This window comes from Brachionichthys hirsutus, chromosome 15 (assembly GCF_040956055.1).
Source record: "Brachionichthys hirsutus isolate HB-005 chromosome 15, CSIRO-AGI_Bhir_v1, whole genome shotgun sequence".
In the NCBI taxonomy this organism is placed as follows: Eukaryota; Metazoa; Chordata; class Actinopteri; order Lophiiformes; family Brachionichthyidae; genus Brachionichthys; species Brachionichthys hirsutus.
In genome coordinates, this window is record NC_090911.1 from 11029375 (window position 1) to 11045707 (window position 16333).

Consider the following 16333-nt stretch of genomic DNA (forward strand, 5'->3'; position numbering starts at 1 on the left):
TTCTTTTCTATGACTCAGCAAACAGCGAACATATCAAACAAAAGATCAAAGTCTCCTTTTTCATCAGGTGTGTTCCTGCCGTTTTCCATTCCGGACTTATTGGCCGTTGAAGAGAGGCAGATTTCATTGTCAGGTTTGGCAGTGAATGTTTTTGTTATTAAGAAAACGTCTTTAGACGTTATTGGCACTGAAAGAGTTAAAGCCATCATTCATGCAAACTTTAAAATAAATGTCCATGAAATGAAATCAAATAAAACATAATAAACAAATTGCAAAACAACGAATTGAAGGATTCTTTAATTCTCGTTCTGACGGCATCGACTGAGTTCAATCACAATTTGTCAGGTGGAAAAGCTCCGCCTCCAGTCACGGCTGTAACACAATGCACTCTTTGAAGCAGCAACTTCTTCGTTTTAAATGCCGAGATTCAGAATTTGACTTGAACTGAAGCTCAAAATTGTATTTAGATTTCGTTTATTTATTTTAGATTTACAAGATATGTGTGATCTTCATTCGTCTTTGTAATTTCTTTTCTTTCTTTCCTAAATGAATATGGATTAAACGCTCCTTTATAATTTATTACTCTGAATGTACTTGTCAAGTGAATAAAAAAATATTTTAAGAAAGAAAAAAAACATTGCAATGTGTTGAAATTACAATTTAAATTGATCGATCAAATATCTGTATTTACTTTTAAGAAGACAAACAAAATTTCCACGCATGTCCAAAAAAACCATTTGTGTTGTTGGTGAAAGCTTCCAGTCTGTGATTGGTCGACTCTTCCGCGATGCAGCCTCAGCAAAATAGACCCTGGCAGGAAGGCACATTACGTTACAACTGTTAGATTCACATCAATGAATGATCACAAATGTGAATAACATTTCAGACGCTTTAAGAAAACATTGAACAAAGTTTGAGGCGAACGCTCACCAAGGAAAAGCCAAAGGGGCAACCTGAAAACAGAACGGCAGGCTTGAATGTGTGGAAACGCGAGCCAACGGAACCGGCGCACGTTTAGCTTCGAACCTCGCCATGGCAACCGATTGTGAGGATTCCACGCATCGAATAGAACATCGACATCGATTGTCGCAACTACATCAAAGAGCTTCTAGGAATACTCACAGCTGGAAAGAGAGATGTGTCCATCTACACACCTTCCACGAGAGTGAGATCCAGCAGACAGGCATTTATATATGCCGATCTCCCCGTTTCTCAGATATGAAACTCCGACATCTTCTAGCTGAGGTTTTGCGTTCGTGTCCAAGGTGCAAAAGTCTTCTGCAGAAAAAGAGACGCCGTTGTTTAGAGTCCGGTTAACGTCTTCGACCGACAGACCTTCAGATTTGTACCTTTACAGGTCGGTATGTTCGTCCACGTGCCGTCGCCGTGACACGCCACCGCCTCTGGGCCCATCATTTTGTAATAAATGTTGCATTGGTACATTATATACCGGTGACCGGCGGCCACGACGTCACCGTTGGCAACGACGGGCTTGCTTCCGCACAGGGAGGCTGGAATGGAAAGAACAAAAGTTTGGAATCAGCAGAAGTAGCACCTGATTGTAAAAACAACAACAACAACAACAACACAAACTGATCAACTTTCTTTACTTGAAATTTGAGCTCCGGTTCGTTCATTCCTTGATCCGAAGGCTGCAAGAGAAAAGATGGAGACGAACTCAGTCGGCATCACGTTTTCATTTCTTCATTTTTAACACCTCGATTGCTAAACTTTAAAAAAAACATAGTGAAGTTAACGTGTAAAAAAGATTCCTGAACAGCTAAATTGCATATTGATCCCGCTTTAAATGTGACCTTGGAGAGGCGGCAGCAAGAATATGAACAAACAAGGCCTCAAACAGAGTCGACACGTACGTGTGCACCGTGGCGTGTGAGACCATCGGCCGTTCTGACACCGGACGATTCCCCACCAACCGTCCAAGGCCGCTTTGTGTCCGTCTGCACAATTGTAGACCAGCGTCATTCCGTGGCGATAAGACTCCTTTTGTGGGGCGAAGACGCCGCCGTACAGCGTGGGAGTAGCACACGGCGGATTCCGTGCTACAGGACGCAGCCAAAGACGAGATTTTTTTTGGAGCTTTTACGAGACGTCCACGAAAGCATCGAAGGATGACGGATTCTTACCGTGCAGGGCTTCAGGAAGCCAAATGAGAAGAAGGAATCCAAGATGTCTGGTGCACATTTTTGTTTTTTTTGTTGCCAAGAATCTAATTGTCCAGCGGAGCCGAGAGTCTGATCCAAAGATCTGCAGCGGTGACTTGTTGCCGAGGATCTGCAGCATTTGAGTAAACATGTCGTTGCTATGTGGAGCCAACGGGACCATTGGACAAACAGACCAGAGCAAACAGAAAGCGCCGACGCAGCACAACAACAGTGGCTCGACAATGTGCCCACGTCTCGAACTTGAACTCTGAGGCATCTGTGCAAATGTTTTCACCATCAAATGGTCTCTATGGTTACGTAACCGTATACCGAGTGAGGTTTAGAGTTTTATCAGGAAAGTCTCGAACTGATCTGAGAGCTGAGCCGAACGCTCTGCCCGCAGAGTGATGAAATTATTTCTGCGTTTAATCCGACATTTAAAAGGCAAAATACGCATTTATATTCTCATAATACCATGTTTCTTGTTACCTTCACATGTTTTCTTGTGTATTCAGTATAATTTGACATTTGGCTCACTGGAACAAAACGATCATAAATCATTTACCCCCTTCTGCTGAAATCTATTTGATTAAAGTCAACATTTCTAGACGATTTCCCGGACTGGCTCGGCCAGAGGTCAGTTAGCAGTTAGCCGCGCCGATGAGCTTCTGACTGGGCTTCAAAATCTGGATTTTCCCATTTACTTATAATGGAGGCTTTATTTTTTTTTAAATCATCTTTTGTATTTGTATTAAATTCATTCACGAAAAATCACAGTCATAAAGGGGTCTGATACGAACTATCATAAAAAAAATGTTTTCTGGATCTGATCCAGAATGAGGGCAGGAAATGTTTTTAATGACATTTTAACATTGAAGACCCCGTGATTAAAAGAAGTTAAAAATACACATCAACTCTGATTCACTTTTACTTTTCGTGGTTGGTGTATAAAGATAAAGAACAATTTACCAAAACCTTTTGGTGCTGATCCAGATCACCATGGGGACGGTGTAGATCCAGTTAGGAAGGGGAATGAGCTGCTTGGAGGAGGTCTGTGCTCTTCTAGTTATTTATATATCTGGTGTTTAGTAGTCGGACTGTTCCAAACAACCTGCAGACAAAAAGGACTCAAACGCCTCCCGTAGGATTTGAACATTTTATTCATGTTCATGTTTTTACAGTTGGTTCATGTAAAAACAAAAACAAAACAACAAACAAATGTTTCCAGAGCGCGTCGATGTTTTCTGTAAGAAGCGTTTCAAGTTGCTGTCTTTTGGTTTGCGAGTCCAGTCGCTGCTGCTTTGCTTATATTACTCTGCAGGAACCCTGATTATAACAACACATGCGACGGGAAACAACGTTAGCATCTGAATAACAAAATAAAACGTTATAAGAAGCACAAAACATTTATTATTCAGGTAACATTCTGAACAACAAACCAAAAAAAAGAAAAGAAATAACACTCACATAATAATGAGAAGCGTCCAGACAACCTAAAAAGGAACCAGAACAAGTGAATCCTTCAGTTTGTGGTCCAGCAGTATAAATGAGCTGCTGCCATTCATCAATATGTAGAATCGATTTCCGTGTAACTCACACTCGGTCAGAGATATCCTCCCGTTCTGGCAGCGAACGTAGCTGCTGTAAAAGTACCAGACGCACTGGAAGAACCGCTGCTCCCCTTCGTGTAGGAACTCGACCCCAGGCAACAAGAGGTCGGCGTGCTGGGCGGGATCCAGAACGCAGAACGCCTCTGAAGGAGGAGAGGGAATAACGCAGGAGAAGCTGGAGTCTCCGTTTAATCGGATTAAAAGACTGATCGGAATAAAAATGCTTCATGTACACACCCAAATCGGATTAGTCTGACCCAATCAAGCTCAATCCGATCAAGATTCGATCGGGATGGTTTATACCGATTGATGATCTGATCAGGGCGCATGAAAACACTTATTCCGATGTTTCAGGTACATTTTTTTTCCGATTGAAAGTGTGATGCATGAACACGCAAATCCTAATCGGATCAATATTTTTAGGGTCCATCTGATCGGATTAAATAAAATGTTGTCCGTGTGAGCGCGATGGGGAAAGACTCCGCTCTACCTTTGCAGGTGGGCTGATGCGACCATCGGCCGGTGTTCAGACAACGGACGGGGGCGGAGTTATCCAGGGTGTAATAGTTACTGCATTGGTACTTCAGAAACATCCGCGTCTCCTCCACCACGACGCCGTTGGGAACCTGCGGGTAGGCGCCGCAGACGTTGACTGAAAGAAACCACAAGAATATTACACCCACACACACACACACACGTGGAAACGAGCGACTTCTGGGACAACGTACTCGTGAATGTGGGTCTGCAGCTTCCATCATTTGAGCCGGAACATCCTGGAAGACACGGCACAGACATCACAATGCATGTGTGTGTGTGTGTGAAAAAATAACCCTGAAATCGACATTTTAATAACCAATATATATATATATATATATATTAGTAGAAGGTTTTTAACCCAGCTCCACCTGCAGGTGGGGTTGTGCTGCCAGGTGTGCCTCCTCCACCTGTCAGAAATAGAACACGTCATCAAAGACAGGATTAAACTGGAGAGATTAACGAAAGCAGCGATATCCCACCTCCTGGGGGGGCCCCACTGCCAGCGGGTGGAGAGTGACCCCCATCTGCTCGGCCCACAGGTGATCCACCGTGTCCAGTTCCCGGTACGGTACCGACACCGTTCAATGGTTTTAGACGACCTCCACCTGCAGTTCGGGTTCCGGTGCCAGCCGGTGTGAGATCGTCTACAGGAAACGGTTCTTTATCCGGTTCTTTAACGCCTAAACGTCGGGAAAAAAAAGCAAGCAGTAAACTTTGGGGAAATGATGCTGCCCCCCCCCCCCCCCACACACACACACACACACTTACTGCATGTTGGGGCATCGGCCCACTGTCCAGCGATGCAAACGATGGATTTTTGGTTGTGCACCCCGTCCACCGTGTATCCGTCCCGGCACTGATAACGCACGACTGAGTCTGCAGCAAAGAAATCCTCGAATCCCTGATCGACGACGACGCCGTGATCGATCTTCGGCGGCTCGCTACAGGCGTCGCTCCTTTCTGCAAGAGGGAAGAGCATCCTTCATCAGCAGACAGGGGGACTGACACCGATGCCCCCATTACCCCCCCCCCCCCCCCCTTACTGCTGCAGGTCAGCGCGGGCGACCACGTTCCGTTTTCACACACGGCCGAGACTCGCCGGTCTGCGGTTTGATATCCTTTGTGGCATCTGATCCTGATTTTGTCTCCATGGTTATATGAACCTCTCGGCTTTACGTTATCGGCGTGGATTACCACAGGTGGAAAGCAGCCCGTTTCATCTAAAGGGGGGGGGGGGGGGAGAAGAAGTCTGCTTTTATATATTAAAAAAACAAAAACCTGCCAGCAAGAAAGCGAAATAATTTCATATTTGTATTAATTTAAAAGCCATAAAACATTATTCTATTCTCAAATTACAAAAAAACAAACAACACTTTGAGGTTAAACTGATAAGAGGTCGCCGACCTTTGGGAACCTGAGAGCGACTTCTTGAGTAGCGATTAATACCAGTTCGTTTGGGCGATGTGACATCATGGCAGTGGCAGAAACTCACCGATACACTGCGGTTTGGGAACCCATGTCCCATTACGACATGTGGTCGTTGCCCACCAGTGCTCCGCTGCGGGTTTATGGCCTCCGTCGCAGGCGTAGCTGACCCCGCTGCCGTGGACAAACGGTGGGCTTTGAGGGCCGAAGAATCCGCTGCCGAGGACGGGAGCGTCACAGTCCTGGGCTGAAAGGTGTGGTGAACCAGTGGTGAGAGAGAGAGAGAGAGAGAGGGAGAGAGACAGAGAGGCTGAATAGAAACCTTTAAAGCTCTCACCATGCAGCGCTCCTGGAAAGCAAAGCAGCAGCAGAAACCAGAGATGAAAGGCAAACATTTTTGCCAGGATTCAAAGCAAAGTAAGGACAGTCCACTTCAGGAGAAGAGGCGAACGACTGGCGAGGTCAGAGGCCCGACACACAAACCCACGGGGGGGGGGGGTGTCGGATCAATACCGGGATCTGGCTTCAGTTTAAATACGTGAGAGTTTCGTTGGGAAATGAAACGCAGCGTTCTGCAGAATGTCTTCATCGCCGAACACGACCCACCGATTGATTTGTTTGGAGGCCAGATTTGTAAAGGCTGCTGCGGTCAAAGGTCGTCACAGACAAAACCACTTTTACATGACGTTTAACTTGAAACTAATTAAACTTTATTACAGACCCATGCAGGATAGAGATTTAATCAACCAGGGAACACAGAATCTTTTGAAGGCTGGAAACTCGATATTCAGTGTTTTTCACCTTCTCTGCGCCGCCGTACTGGAGACGACACTAATCAAGCAGATCACGTTCAAATCACGTTCTCCACTTTCATTTAGCACATTTAAAATTCTTCTAATTCAATCCTTTCTACATGTTTGCACAAAATACATCCAAGTGGTAGGCGGGGCTACGGGCATCTAAGGAGGGGTGGGGGGCATGGGACAGTAGAGCTAGTATTGTTTCTATTTACAAAATGTGAAATAAATACATCGGCACTGTTTCCACGGAAACATGAATGAAACGAGGACGACGGGCAGCTTTTGTTTTCCGACAGGCTTTATTGTCCGTTTTCCGCATGATGACACGAAGCAGCACTTTCCACGGCTCGCCTTCTTTAAGACGCCGCCGACAGAAGGGGAGGGGCTTCTAACGGGGTCATCGCACGACCGGGAAAAGTTTGTCACAAAATCGCCGCTTGGAACCGACGGATCAATTTACTGGATCGGCAGCGGAGTCGTTTCTAGATGGTAATCCGCACCCGCCCTCAGGTTTTCATCATTTATGTACATCCAGGCCACCCAAATAAAAACAAAGTTGTTAAAGCGGTCCTTTTTTTTTTTTTTTTATAACAAGTCATTTACATGAAATCCGAACACTTCATTGATAATTGCTGAAAAAGATCAAAACAAAAACAACCCCCCCCCTCACCCCTCCGAACCACCACGTGGAGTTACGTCTCATTTCCCCCCACAGCACGTCGCCTTTACATACGAATCAGATTTTGGTATTTTTATACGACAGAAAGTCATTGCGACACGAGTCTCCCCTCCAGTGGGCGGAGCAACAATTCCAGCGCGTTGCACTGGGGCTCCTTGAGGAGGTCCGCGGGATACGCTCGCCCGCCTTCTCCTGGAAGATGGGATGACAGACGTTTGAGGAGAGGCGGACGGTCGGACGATCCGGAGCTCAGAACCGGAGGTGAGATTTGTGTTTCACCATGTATCTGAAAAAAAGGCGCAGCGACGGAAGGACAGGCGAGTCAGACGGGAGCCTAAAATGTAAAAAGAGCACAAACCGGGGAAGAACTCGGACCTGTCGAGGGTTTCCCAAAAGCGCAGGAAGACGGGCCGGTCCAGGTGGCGCCGGTGGCGACTCAGCTCCAGGACGGTCACGTCCCATTTCTGCACGTTGGGGTCCGTCTTTGCCTCGTCGTACTTCAGGTGGAAGGCCCGAACTGGAAACAGGAAACCCACAGGCTCAAACTGTGCTGATCCAGTCTGAGGTCCAAACGGATTCTATCCCCGAAATATCAAAGGACGAGGAGGAGCCGGAGAAAACGTCATGAAGACGCGACATCAGAAAATATTCTGTTTCATTCTACAAACTAAAAGCACCAAAGTTTGCGTTCACAGAAAACAGAACGGGGCCATCGGGCTGCCCTGCTTTCAGGAAGACTCCCCCTAGTGGAGAAAATGAGGTCTAACAAGAGCAGAGGTGCATTTCTGGAAAACTCTCACTCACTTTTGGCAAAAATATCCACCGGGGATCCGTCGGGCAGCAGCCACGGCCAGCCTTTGAACTGCCAGGCGGGGCCCTGCACGAAGACCGCCACCACCCGGTCCCTGCGGGAAGGGAGAGCGCCGTCTGATCCGAAACTTAAAAACGCGCCGTCGTTTAGAAGAACACATGGGCGTGAAAAGTCGAGACGGAGAAACGTCGACGCTCACCAGTCCTGGGGCGCCAGTTTGAGCGGCTGGTCAATGATCCGGTACGGGACGGTGACGCTCAGAGTCGTGCCCCCCGGCTGGATCTGGTCTTTGCGCCTCTGCAGCAGGACCTCGTTGTCCCGCTGGATGCCCTGCTTCTTCTTCTCTTCCGACGTCACAAACCTGGAGCAGGATTTACAAACGTGTCAAGCGGCCGATGGCTTAAGCTCCGCCCCCCCCTCCAACAACGGTTTTCAAGCCTCTTAATTGTTTAGAGCCCCTTTGACTGTCGTGTTAAAACCGAACGTTCATTTTGCCTCTTTTATTAGAGGAACAGGATTTTCACCCCCCCCCCCCCCCAACAAGCAACGAACGTACTTGAGGTCCTGCAGAAGTTCCTTGGCGTTGAGCATCGTGATGAGCGAGGTGGTGGCGGCGGGGATGATGACGATGGGAGTCCGGGAACCTGTTGGGAGAACGGGAAGCGTTTAGATGGACAACCTGGAGAAGGTGCGACGCGACGGAACGTCTGATTCAGCGAGGCGGGCTTTACCTTTCTTCTGATTGGGCGGAGGCCTGGCTTGTGAAACTAGCGGGAAATAAAAGCAAGAATAAACGTTAAAATGTACAGACGGAATGAAACGCCTCACTTTTTACAGTAGATACCACACTTTAAAAAATGACAAATCAAAGAGAGCAGTTCTTTACAAATCCCATCACATTCCTGCTTTGACGAACTCCCGGCTCGGTTGCTAGGGTAACGTAGGGTTGTGCTCTGCTCTCTGTAGCCACCGTGGGCGGGACATGCAAGACAGCTGCGCCGGGAGGGGGACGTCCAACAGCCGGGACAGAAAGGGACGTGGGGCGGGGGGGGACGGGTGTCATTCAGGCCAAAATCACGCAAGACGCCGATACACAGCCGGCGTTCCAGGAGGACAAAATGGCGTCCTCCCGCTCTCAAGTACAAAACGATGGGAGTGGGAGACCTAAAAAAATAAAGCTCCTCGTCTGGAGGGGAAACGCCCGAGTATATATTTAACCTTCAGGAAGTTGCTCAACATCCTCGCTCTTTTGCTTCGGTTCAAACGTGGAAAGCGTCGAGTGAAAGTCCAGCGACTGCAGCGCCGGAAGCAGACGCGCTCGAGGCGACACCCACCTGGACGGGGGACGGGCTGCAGCGCCGGCATCTGGGCCTTTCTAGCAGACGCTCCTTCCTGGAAGACACAACAAAACCCGGCGGGCCCGTTCACAAACACCAAGCTAACAGCGGCCCGTTTCCATCGTGTTCATGTCCCGCCTCCACCCCCTCCAGGTCGCCATCAACCCCGCGTAGCGACCTGGGCGACGCTCCCGCGTCCTAAAGTCGATGCCGACCAGGAGCCTTGGAGAACGTTCACCTCAAAGCAGCTACTAGCTGGTAGCAACACGTTAGCATTTAAGCTGTGATGCTCAGAACTCTCCTCCCATCGTCTCCGGTTCTCTAAACTCGATGCTTTGACGCCGCTTCATGCCAGGCATGGTCACCGGCCGCCCGTTAGGACACGAGAGACCGTTATCTGGCCCTCTAAATACATTATTCAGGCCGCGTGTCCGCTAAATAATCATTTGCTTTGAATATTTGATGAGATTAGTCCTCAGGAATCTGCTTTCAGAGACTCGTTGGAAGCGTCTGATTGGTCCGTGGACAGTTTTCTCTCCCTGCGGCGGTCTGGAGGACGCCATCCGCACGCCATCAGCGTCGCCAGATTCATATAGACGATTTAGGAAGTAACTGGTCTCAGCTGGTTGATGCTGGCGTGAGCACCAATTGAATTCTCTCTCTCTCTCTCTCTCTCTCTACAGGCCAGGGCCGATCAGCGGCGCCGCAGGACGGCCCTGCCAAATCCCAGACGAGCCGCCTGGACGTACGGCAGCAGTCGACCGGCCAGTGATTCTGGGCAGGCAGGCGGGCGGACGACTACACCTGCCGTCACGGGATAAAGCTTCAGCGCACCCATAGCGAATGTGCACGGTGTGAATAATCAGCGGCGCTCTGATCGCCATCCAGGAGGAAACGGGGACTTGATTTGCACCCGGTAATCAGTTCAGTTGGGCGTCGACGATCCGTGCAGAGAAGGCATCGCCCCCCCCCCCCCCCTCTTCCTGTGCAGCACGCCAAGCTGAGATAATGCTTTATTCTTCCTTCTGGAGGGTGGGCGTGAATACAAATAGGTCAGCAGCCCATCCCCCCCCTCAGCAGAACAGCAGCAGACGTGCCGCCGCTAACCCCAGCGCCGCCACGCATCTCACAGGAGGGGCTGTTCTTCCTGTCGTTGCCCCTCCCTCGCTGCTTTCAGCCCCCTGCTCCTCACACAGGAGGCAGAGAGAGAGGGGCTGCCGAACGAGCAGGCTGAGGAGGAGGAGGAGAGGAAGGCAGAGAGAAGAGACTGCAGGAAGGAAGTCGACACGCTCAAAGAGGAAGAGCGAGATCAACGAGCTTCGGCGCGGAAAATGGAAGCGAGGCTGAACAAATGAGACGATTCCCACCGACGCCGCCGCCGCGTTCAGACGCCGAGGGCTGAGGGAAGACCAGCGCGCCAGCTAGCTGGCAGCTAAAAAGCAGCGGCGGCGCACCGCTAGCATCGAGCCTCCGGGGACAATGCACCAATGCAGATGGATGGACTGCGACGCCGGCGCTCTGACTCGTGCTCTACCGACGGCAACACAGAGACACCTTTGACTGTCGGCGGTAGCTCGCCACCCGTTCCTGGACGAGGACGCCGTCTCTGTAGCGACACGTCGGCCGGACCCAAAGCAGCAGACGACTCGGCACGAACGTAATAAAAAATAAATAAAGGATAAGTGGACAAGCCGCGGAGCGGAAGCTGCGCCGGGATCCGGCTACGAGCGCCGAAGGCGACGGGAGCGTCGGAGGACTGAAGCTCGTCACATTCAGGAAGGACAGACGGCAGGATCGGACCAGTACCGGTTCTATAACCCGTGAGTTTAGAGCGCAGGTGAACACATCAGCACGATGCTAACAGCTAGCACAGGATGCACGGGCGCGTCTTTAGACGGGACGCACTCGCTTCTGTTTCTATAAATCTGTCATCGCCCAAATACATCCTCTTCTCCCGTTTCCTAGGCAACAACAAGACTTACAGCTGGCTTGTCAGACCACAACAAAGTGATTTGCATTCGTGGGAACGAGCGTCTCAACACCGGCTCCCTTTGGGGAATCTGCTCCACCCATTTTTCCCCCGGACGCCCGCTCAGACGGTGAAAGCTCGCCGCGTGGATCGAGGCCCCGCCTTCGCCATGCAGTGGAAACGGCGCCACTGCTGCACCCACGCAGCGAAGCGGTTCCATCTCCTCTCACTCCTGGGCGTCCTGGTCTTCCTCCTCCACCAGGTGCGGCTGCCTCGGTTCACAGGCATGCCGTGGTGGAGGGGCAGCCCGGTGGTGTACGGGGGCGGAGCCTATCACACCACCAAAGCCAAATGGAACGCCTCCTCCCAACACTCGGGGTGGAGGTTCGTCTTCGTTCCGCGACCGAACATCCAGGCCGACGGCAACGCCAGCTCCCACGAGAAGGGAGGCGTTCCCTCGCCTCCGGGAGAACCGCGCGTTGAGAACCGCCGGCCAGCCGGAGAACCGAGCGGCCCGATAGCCCCCGGCCATTTCCCCTACGTCATCAACGAGCCGGAGAAATGCGCCGAGGGCGAACCGCTGCCATTTCTGGTGCTGCTGATCGCCACCGAGGCTCGGCAAGTGGAGGCGCGCAACGCCATACGGCAGACGTGGGGGAACGAGAGCGTGGCCCCAGCCGTGGGGCTCGTCAGACTGTTTCTGCTGGGGAGAACCGACGGCGAGCTGGGACTCGCGCAGCAGCGGATGCTCGAGGCGGAGAGCCGGCGGCACCGCGACATCATCCAGCAGGACTTCACGGACTCCTACAAGAATCTGACCATTAAGACACTGATGGGCATGAACTGGGTGGCGGTCTTCTGCCCGCGAGCCAGCTACGTCATGAAGACCGACAGCGACATGTTTGTGAACACGGAGTACCTGATCTACAAGCTGCTGCGGCCGGAGGCCACGCCCAAGAGCGACTACTTCACAGGGAACAACATGCGCGGCTTCGCCCCCAACAGAAACAGGAACAGCAAGTGGTACATGCCGCCGGAGCTGTACCCGAGCGACAAGTATCCCACCTTCTGCTCGGGGACCGGCTACGTCTTCTCAGGCGACCTGGCGAGGAAAATCTATCTGGCGTCGCTGAGCGTCCGCCGCCTGCACCTGGAGGACGTGTACGTGGGAATCTGCCTGGCCAGGCTCGGGGTCGAGCCCACGCCGCCGTCCAACGCATTCCTATTCAACCACTGGCGCGTGTCTTACTCCAGCTGCAAGTACAGCCACCTGATAACGTCGCACGGGTTCCATCCCAACGAGCTGCTAAAGTACTGGCATCACCTGCAGAGCAACAAACACGACGCCTGCATCAACGCGCTGAAGACGAGAGCGGGGAGGATGCACCGAGTGGCCAGGGGGAAAGCCGCTCGGTAGCCGAAGACGCGCCCGATCAACGCGTTTTATTTGAAATCAAACGACCCACGCGCAACTTCCTGTGATGGAACTGAAGAAAAACTCCGACAGAGGCGCCGTTTTTTGTACAAACGATGAAAAGTGATGAACCGCCGCAGCGTTTATGTACAGTTAAAGACAGTAAGCTCTCTCGCCGTCGCCGCTTCGTCTGATAATGCTTCACGCTGCTCCGACGGACAAATAAAACGGAGGCGTGAGTTCAGCAGGGGACGGCTTGAACAGGAAGTCAGCGAGCATGTGACCTTCAAAATAAACAAACGCTAAATAAAACACAAAAAGGCTTCTTCATTCATTCCGCAATGAACCAAACTCCTTCGGGTTTCTGAATGTATGACTTTAGTTTGCTCCATTGTCTGTTTTACGTTCAGTTTTGTCTGAAGATTTGACCCAGTTTGTCTTAATACACACAAACACACACGATAGCGTTCAGTAAATCCCAATCCGGTATGGGACCCTGAGGCTTTCTGTTGCTGCCGCAGCAAAAAAAACAAACACACACACTAAATCCCAAACAGGTATTCCTGATGTGTGCTGATGGGGTGATGTTCATGTAGCATTGGTGCTAACTTACCGTCACCGACTTGAGCGTCATGCCGTGGTAGGTGCCCATGGTGTCGATTTTGAAACCCTCCGTTTCTGGGAAAGCAACACAAAATAGAGATTACTGGTAGGAAAGAAAAAAAAAGGCTCTTCTCATAAACAGGAAATGTGACAAACAGTGATCGCATTTGTCTTTTCTTAAATAAAAATGCTACTTCAGGGTGTTTCACTGACCGATGTAAAGACAGACACACACTCTCCTCCGTACGAGCTCCAGACTACAGTTAGCGACAGAAGACAAAGTGAAACGCACCCTCTTTTCCTTTGAACCGCTCCTGATCGTATCTGTTGTAGGCAGCGGTGACGGGCTGCTTGTTCCTCAGGGACGGGTCCTGGACGCAAAAACAAACACACACCATCATTGAGGAGACTCCGGTGCGTTCAAGCACACGTTTGTTGTTACATTTCAAATAATTAAATGGCATAAAGAACGTTCTCCTGACCGCCTGAGTCGTGTTCTGTGCTGGTCTCTGGTCCGGTGCTCGGCCCTCTTCTCTGGCTTTCACCGACTGAAGGATGGCAAAGATGTTCTTGGAGAAGTTCTGCAGCGGAGAACCAGATTAGAATGAGCTCATGTAAACAAAGAAAGTGCCAGAGGACTCATTTTCTCCAACTGTAGCTCAGATTGCTCCACAAACATGCAGGGTAATTACAGTAAACCTTTCAATGCTTCAGTGGCCCAGTAAGAAAACAGTGGAAATAATGCTACTGCTGCCACCTGGTGGTTGAGAATGATACAGGCTGCACAGCCACTGGGATGTTCTACACACACTCAACGTCATCGGTTTGTTAAAATACAAACGAGGCTCCACCCAGTAAAGCAAACGCTTCAAGACCATTCCAATCCCCTGGAGGAACCGCTTTGCTTTGGGTGGAGCTGCGGCCGGACCCGGACCCACCTTTCCGGTGCTCTGCAGAATGGTCGTCCTGGTCCTCCAGACCCTCTCCCTGCTGACGATGTCTCTGGTGACGTCCACCTCAGCATCCACGAAGCTCCTCTGCTTCAGGGTTATGTCGTCGTCCAGGTCCGTTTTAATGGTGGAACGTTTCTTGGCCATAATCTTGGCTTTGATGGCGGCAATTTTTTCCACCGACATGGCCTCTGACAGCGATCTGCAAGCAGAAACATTCCAATATGGGCTGATCAGCTCAGCGCCATTTCAACTAATCTCAGCAGCCGGTCCATCATACCTGATTTGGTCCGTCTGCACGATGCCCTCTTTGTGGCCCTCCAAACGGGCTGCCAGACGCTCCTTATCCAGACGAACTCGCTCCTCATCCTGAAAATCAAACTTATTTATTCATGGTTCTGAACAGCTTTCCTTTCACATTTGTAAAGGATCACTTTGAAAAGAACATTTCCTGTGTGTGGAACAGACGTTAATGTTCTACAGCTGCTGACAAAGATTGTTTTTAGCACCGTTTACCTCAATCCTTGGTTTTTTGGCTTCCGATGATACTTCATCGGCTGCTCGTTTGACTGAAAAAAAGCAGAACAGTGGTAACTATTAACTGCACAGCATTTTTGTGGTTCTGAACCAACTTCCCTGCCCGCAACAAACAGCAAGGGCTCACCTTGCGTCGGCCTTTGCAAACCTATTTCTATTGGCGCACTTCTGTCGATACTCGTTGAAGTAGCTGTGAAAAGACAACAGAACCGATCACTGGTCTATCAGTTAGACCAAATACTTCTCATCTCCTCCTCATCAATGAAGCCCATCAATAATAAAACATATCCAGCAATAAGTTCATCGTATAAATAAACCCACACAATCACTTACAACTCTCGCCGTTCAGATAGGACAGCAGGCCTTTTCGATCAGGTCGTCTGACAACAGGAATATTTTCCGTCTAAAAAAAAATATGAGAAACCTTTACTCAGAAACACGCCAGCTTCGTGAAACAACATTTGGATGTTACATCAGCTATAGGACAGAGACGAAGCTGCAATAGGTGACTGTCCTAAATAATGCTTTACGATCATGTTAAGTGCTGATGGCGACAAGGTTCTTTAGTTATTCGGTAATACTTACTGCAGCTCTTCGCACATAGGATGGATGCGGGAGATGCACATTGTTGAGCAAGAACAAGATCGAGTCCAGCGTATAGTACTCTTTTGGCTGGCCCTCTTTGCCAGTACTGCAGGTAAACACGTAAACAAAAAACATCTGAATACACAGTTATTCTATATACCTAGACTGCTAACATCTGCAACACGTAAACCTGTTCAGTTGTATTTTCTTGCAAACACACGTCCTCCCCCCCCCTCGGACGACTGGAACCCTGACTCCCCTTGGAACACAACTTAATGCTAGCTGCTGTAGCGAATTAGTTAGCATTATAATACTTTGCCTGTAGGTACATGTCTGACAAATAAATTTAAAATTAATAAATACATAAAGTCAAACACGTGTGACGAGTCTATGTATTCTCGGATACAACGCTCAAGTTCCAAACCAAAGTAATGCTTAAAGTTATCCCGAACAACAGCGGTGAGTGGAGTTTTGTTAGCATCTGACAGCTAGCGGGGATGTATTAGCTCCACAAGGCAAGGTTTAGGCTGAGCTGCTGGCCTACTACAGAAGCGCATTTAGCGCTGACATACCCCCAGATAATGTAGTTGGTCTTGACATTCTTCGGCCAGGAGAACTCTCCGAATATAACCTCATCTCCTTTAGCAATGATTTCCTTTTTCTGAATGTTATATTGACGGAGAACACTCAACACGTCCGCCATCTTCACTTGTCGAGGTGTAGTGAGTTTGCGAGGCCCCCTGACATCTAAATGATCTGTCCTCGCAGAATGCCTGATCTAAAGGAAACATTCTTTTGTATTTTTTTAAATCATCAATCGCCCCTTGGTTGCAGCTAGAAATAAATTGCACCTGTATTTAAACAAGTTCTTAATTGTGATCAGGTTTTTATCCATTACCATATGGGGTATCTGC

At 49.7% G+C, this 16333-nt stretch overlaps 4 protein-coding genes across 5 annotated transcripts; 1 reads left to right on the forward strand and 3 right to left on the reverse strand.

The window, feature by feature from the left end:
- Nucleotides 1–887: 887 nt before the first annotated feature.
- LOC137904746 (complement factor H-related protein 5-like) lies at nucleotides 888–2202 on the reverse strand. The gene is made up of 5 exons (XM_068748948.1): nucleotides 2145–2202; nucleotides 1875–2060; nucleotides 1350–1511; nucleotides 1123–1278; nucleotides 888–953 (listed from the first exon to the last, which is right to left on the reverse strand). Exons 1-5 carry the CDS (start codon nucleotides 2200–2202, stop codon nucleotides 892–894), a joined length of 624 nt encoding a protein of 207 aa, XP_068605049.1. The 3' UTR covers nucleotides 888–891.
- Nucleotides 2203–3384: 1182 nt separating this feature from the next.
- Nucleotides 3385–6129, reverse strand: LOC137904748 (complement factor H-like). Its single transcript, XM_068748951.1, has 8 exons — nucleotides 6072–6129; nucleotides 5802–5981; nucleotides 5376–5454; nucleotides 5101–5289; nucleotides 4263–4483; nucleotides 3760–3915; nucleotides 3630–3655; nucleotides 3385–3488 (listed from the first exon to the last, which is right to left on the reverse strand). The coding sequence occupies exons 1-8, from the start codon at nucleotides 6127–6129 to the stop codon at nucleotides 3468–3470; spliced, it is 930 nt and encodes a 309-aa protein (XP_068605052.1). The 3' UTR covers nucleotides 3385–3467.
- Nucleotides 6130–6819: 690 nt separating this feature from the next.
- On the reverse strand, nucleotides 6820–16125 carry cdc73 (cell division cycle 73, Paf1/RNA polymerase II complex component, homolog (S. cerevisiae)). Of its 2 annotated transcripts, XM_068748713.1 has the most exons (17): nucleotides 15992–16125; nucleotides 15420–15525; nucleotides 15168–15237; nucleotides 14962–15024; nucleotides 14814–14866; nucleotides 14578–14666; nucleotides 14286–14499; nucleotides 13830–13928; nucleotides 13640–13718; nucleotides 13358–13422; nucleotides 9359–9416; nucleotides 8756–8791; nucleotides 8581–8668; nucleotides 8224–8385; nucleotides 8018–8118; nucleotides 7589–7730; nucleotides 6820–7499 (listed from the first exon to the last, which is right to left on the reverse strand). In XM_068748713.1, exons 1-17 carry the CDS (start codon nucleotides 16120–16122, stop codon nucleotides 7463–7465), a joined length of 1593 nt encoding a protein of 530 aa, XP_068604814.1. In that variant the 5' UTR covers nucleotides 16123–16125; the 3' UTR covers nucleotides 6820–7462. The 2 variants fall into 2 exon arrangements, with proteins under 2 accessions (XP_068604814.1, XP_068604815.1); XM_068748714.1 differs by lacking the exon at nucleotides 6820–7499 and having other exon boundaries at nucleotides 7701–7791.
- On the forward strand, nucleotides 11500–12870 carry LOC137904774 (beta-1,3-galactosyltransferase 2-like). Its single transcript, XM_068748977.1, has one exon. It carries the CDS (start codon nucleotides 11500–11502, stop codon nucleotides 12745–12747), a length of 1248 nt encoding a protein of 415 aa, XP_068605078.1. The 3' UTR covers nucleotides 12748–12870.
- Nucleotides 16126–16333: the final 208 nt, after the last annotated feature.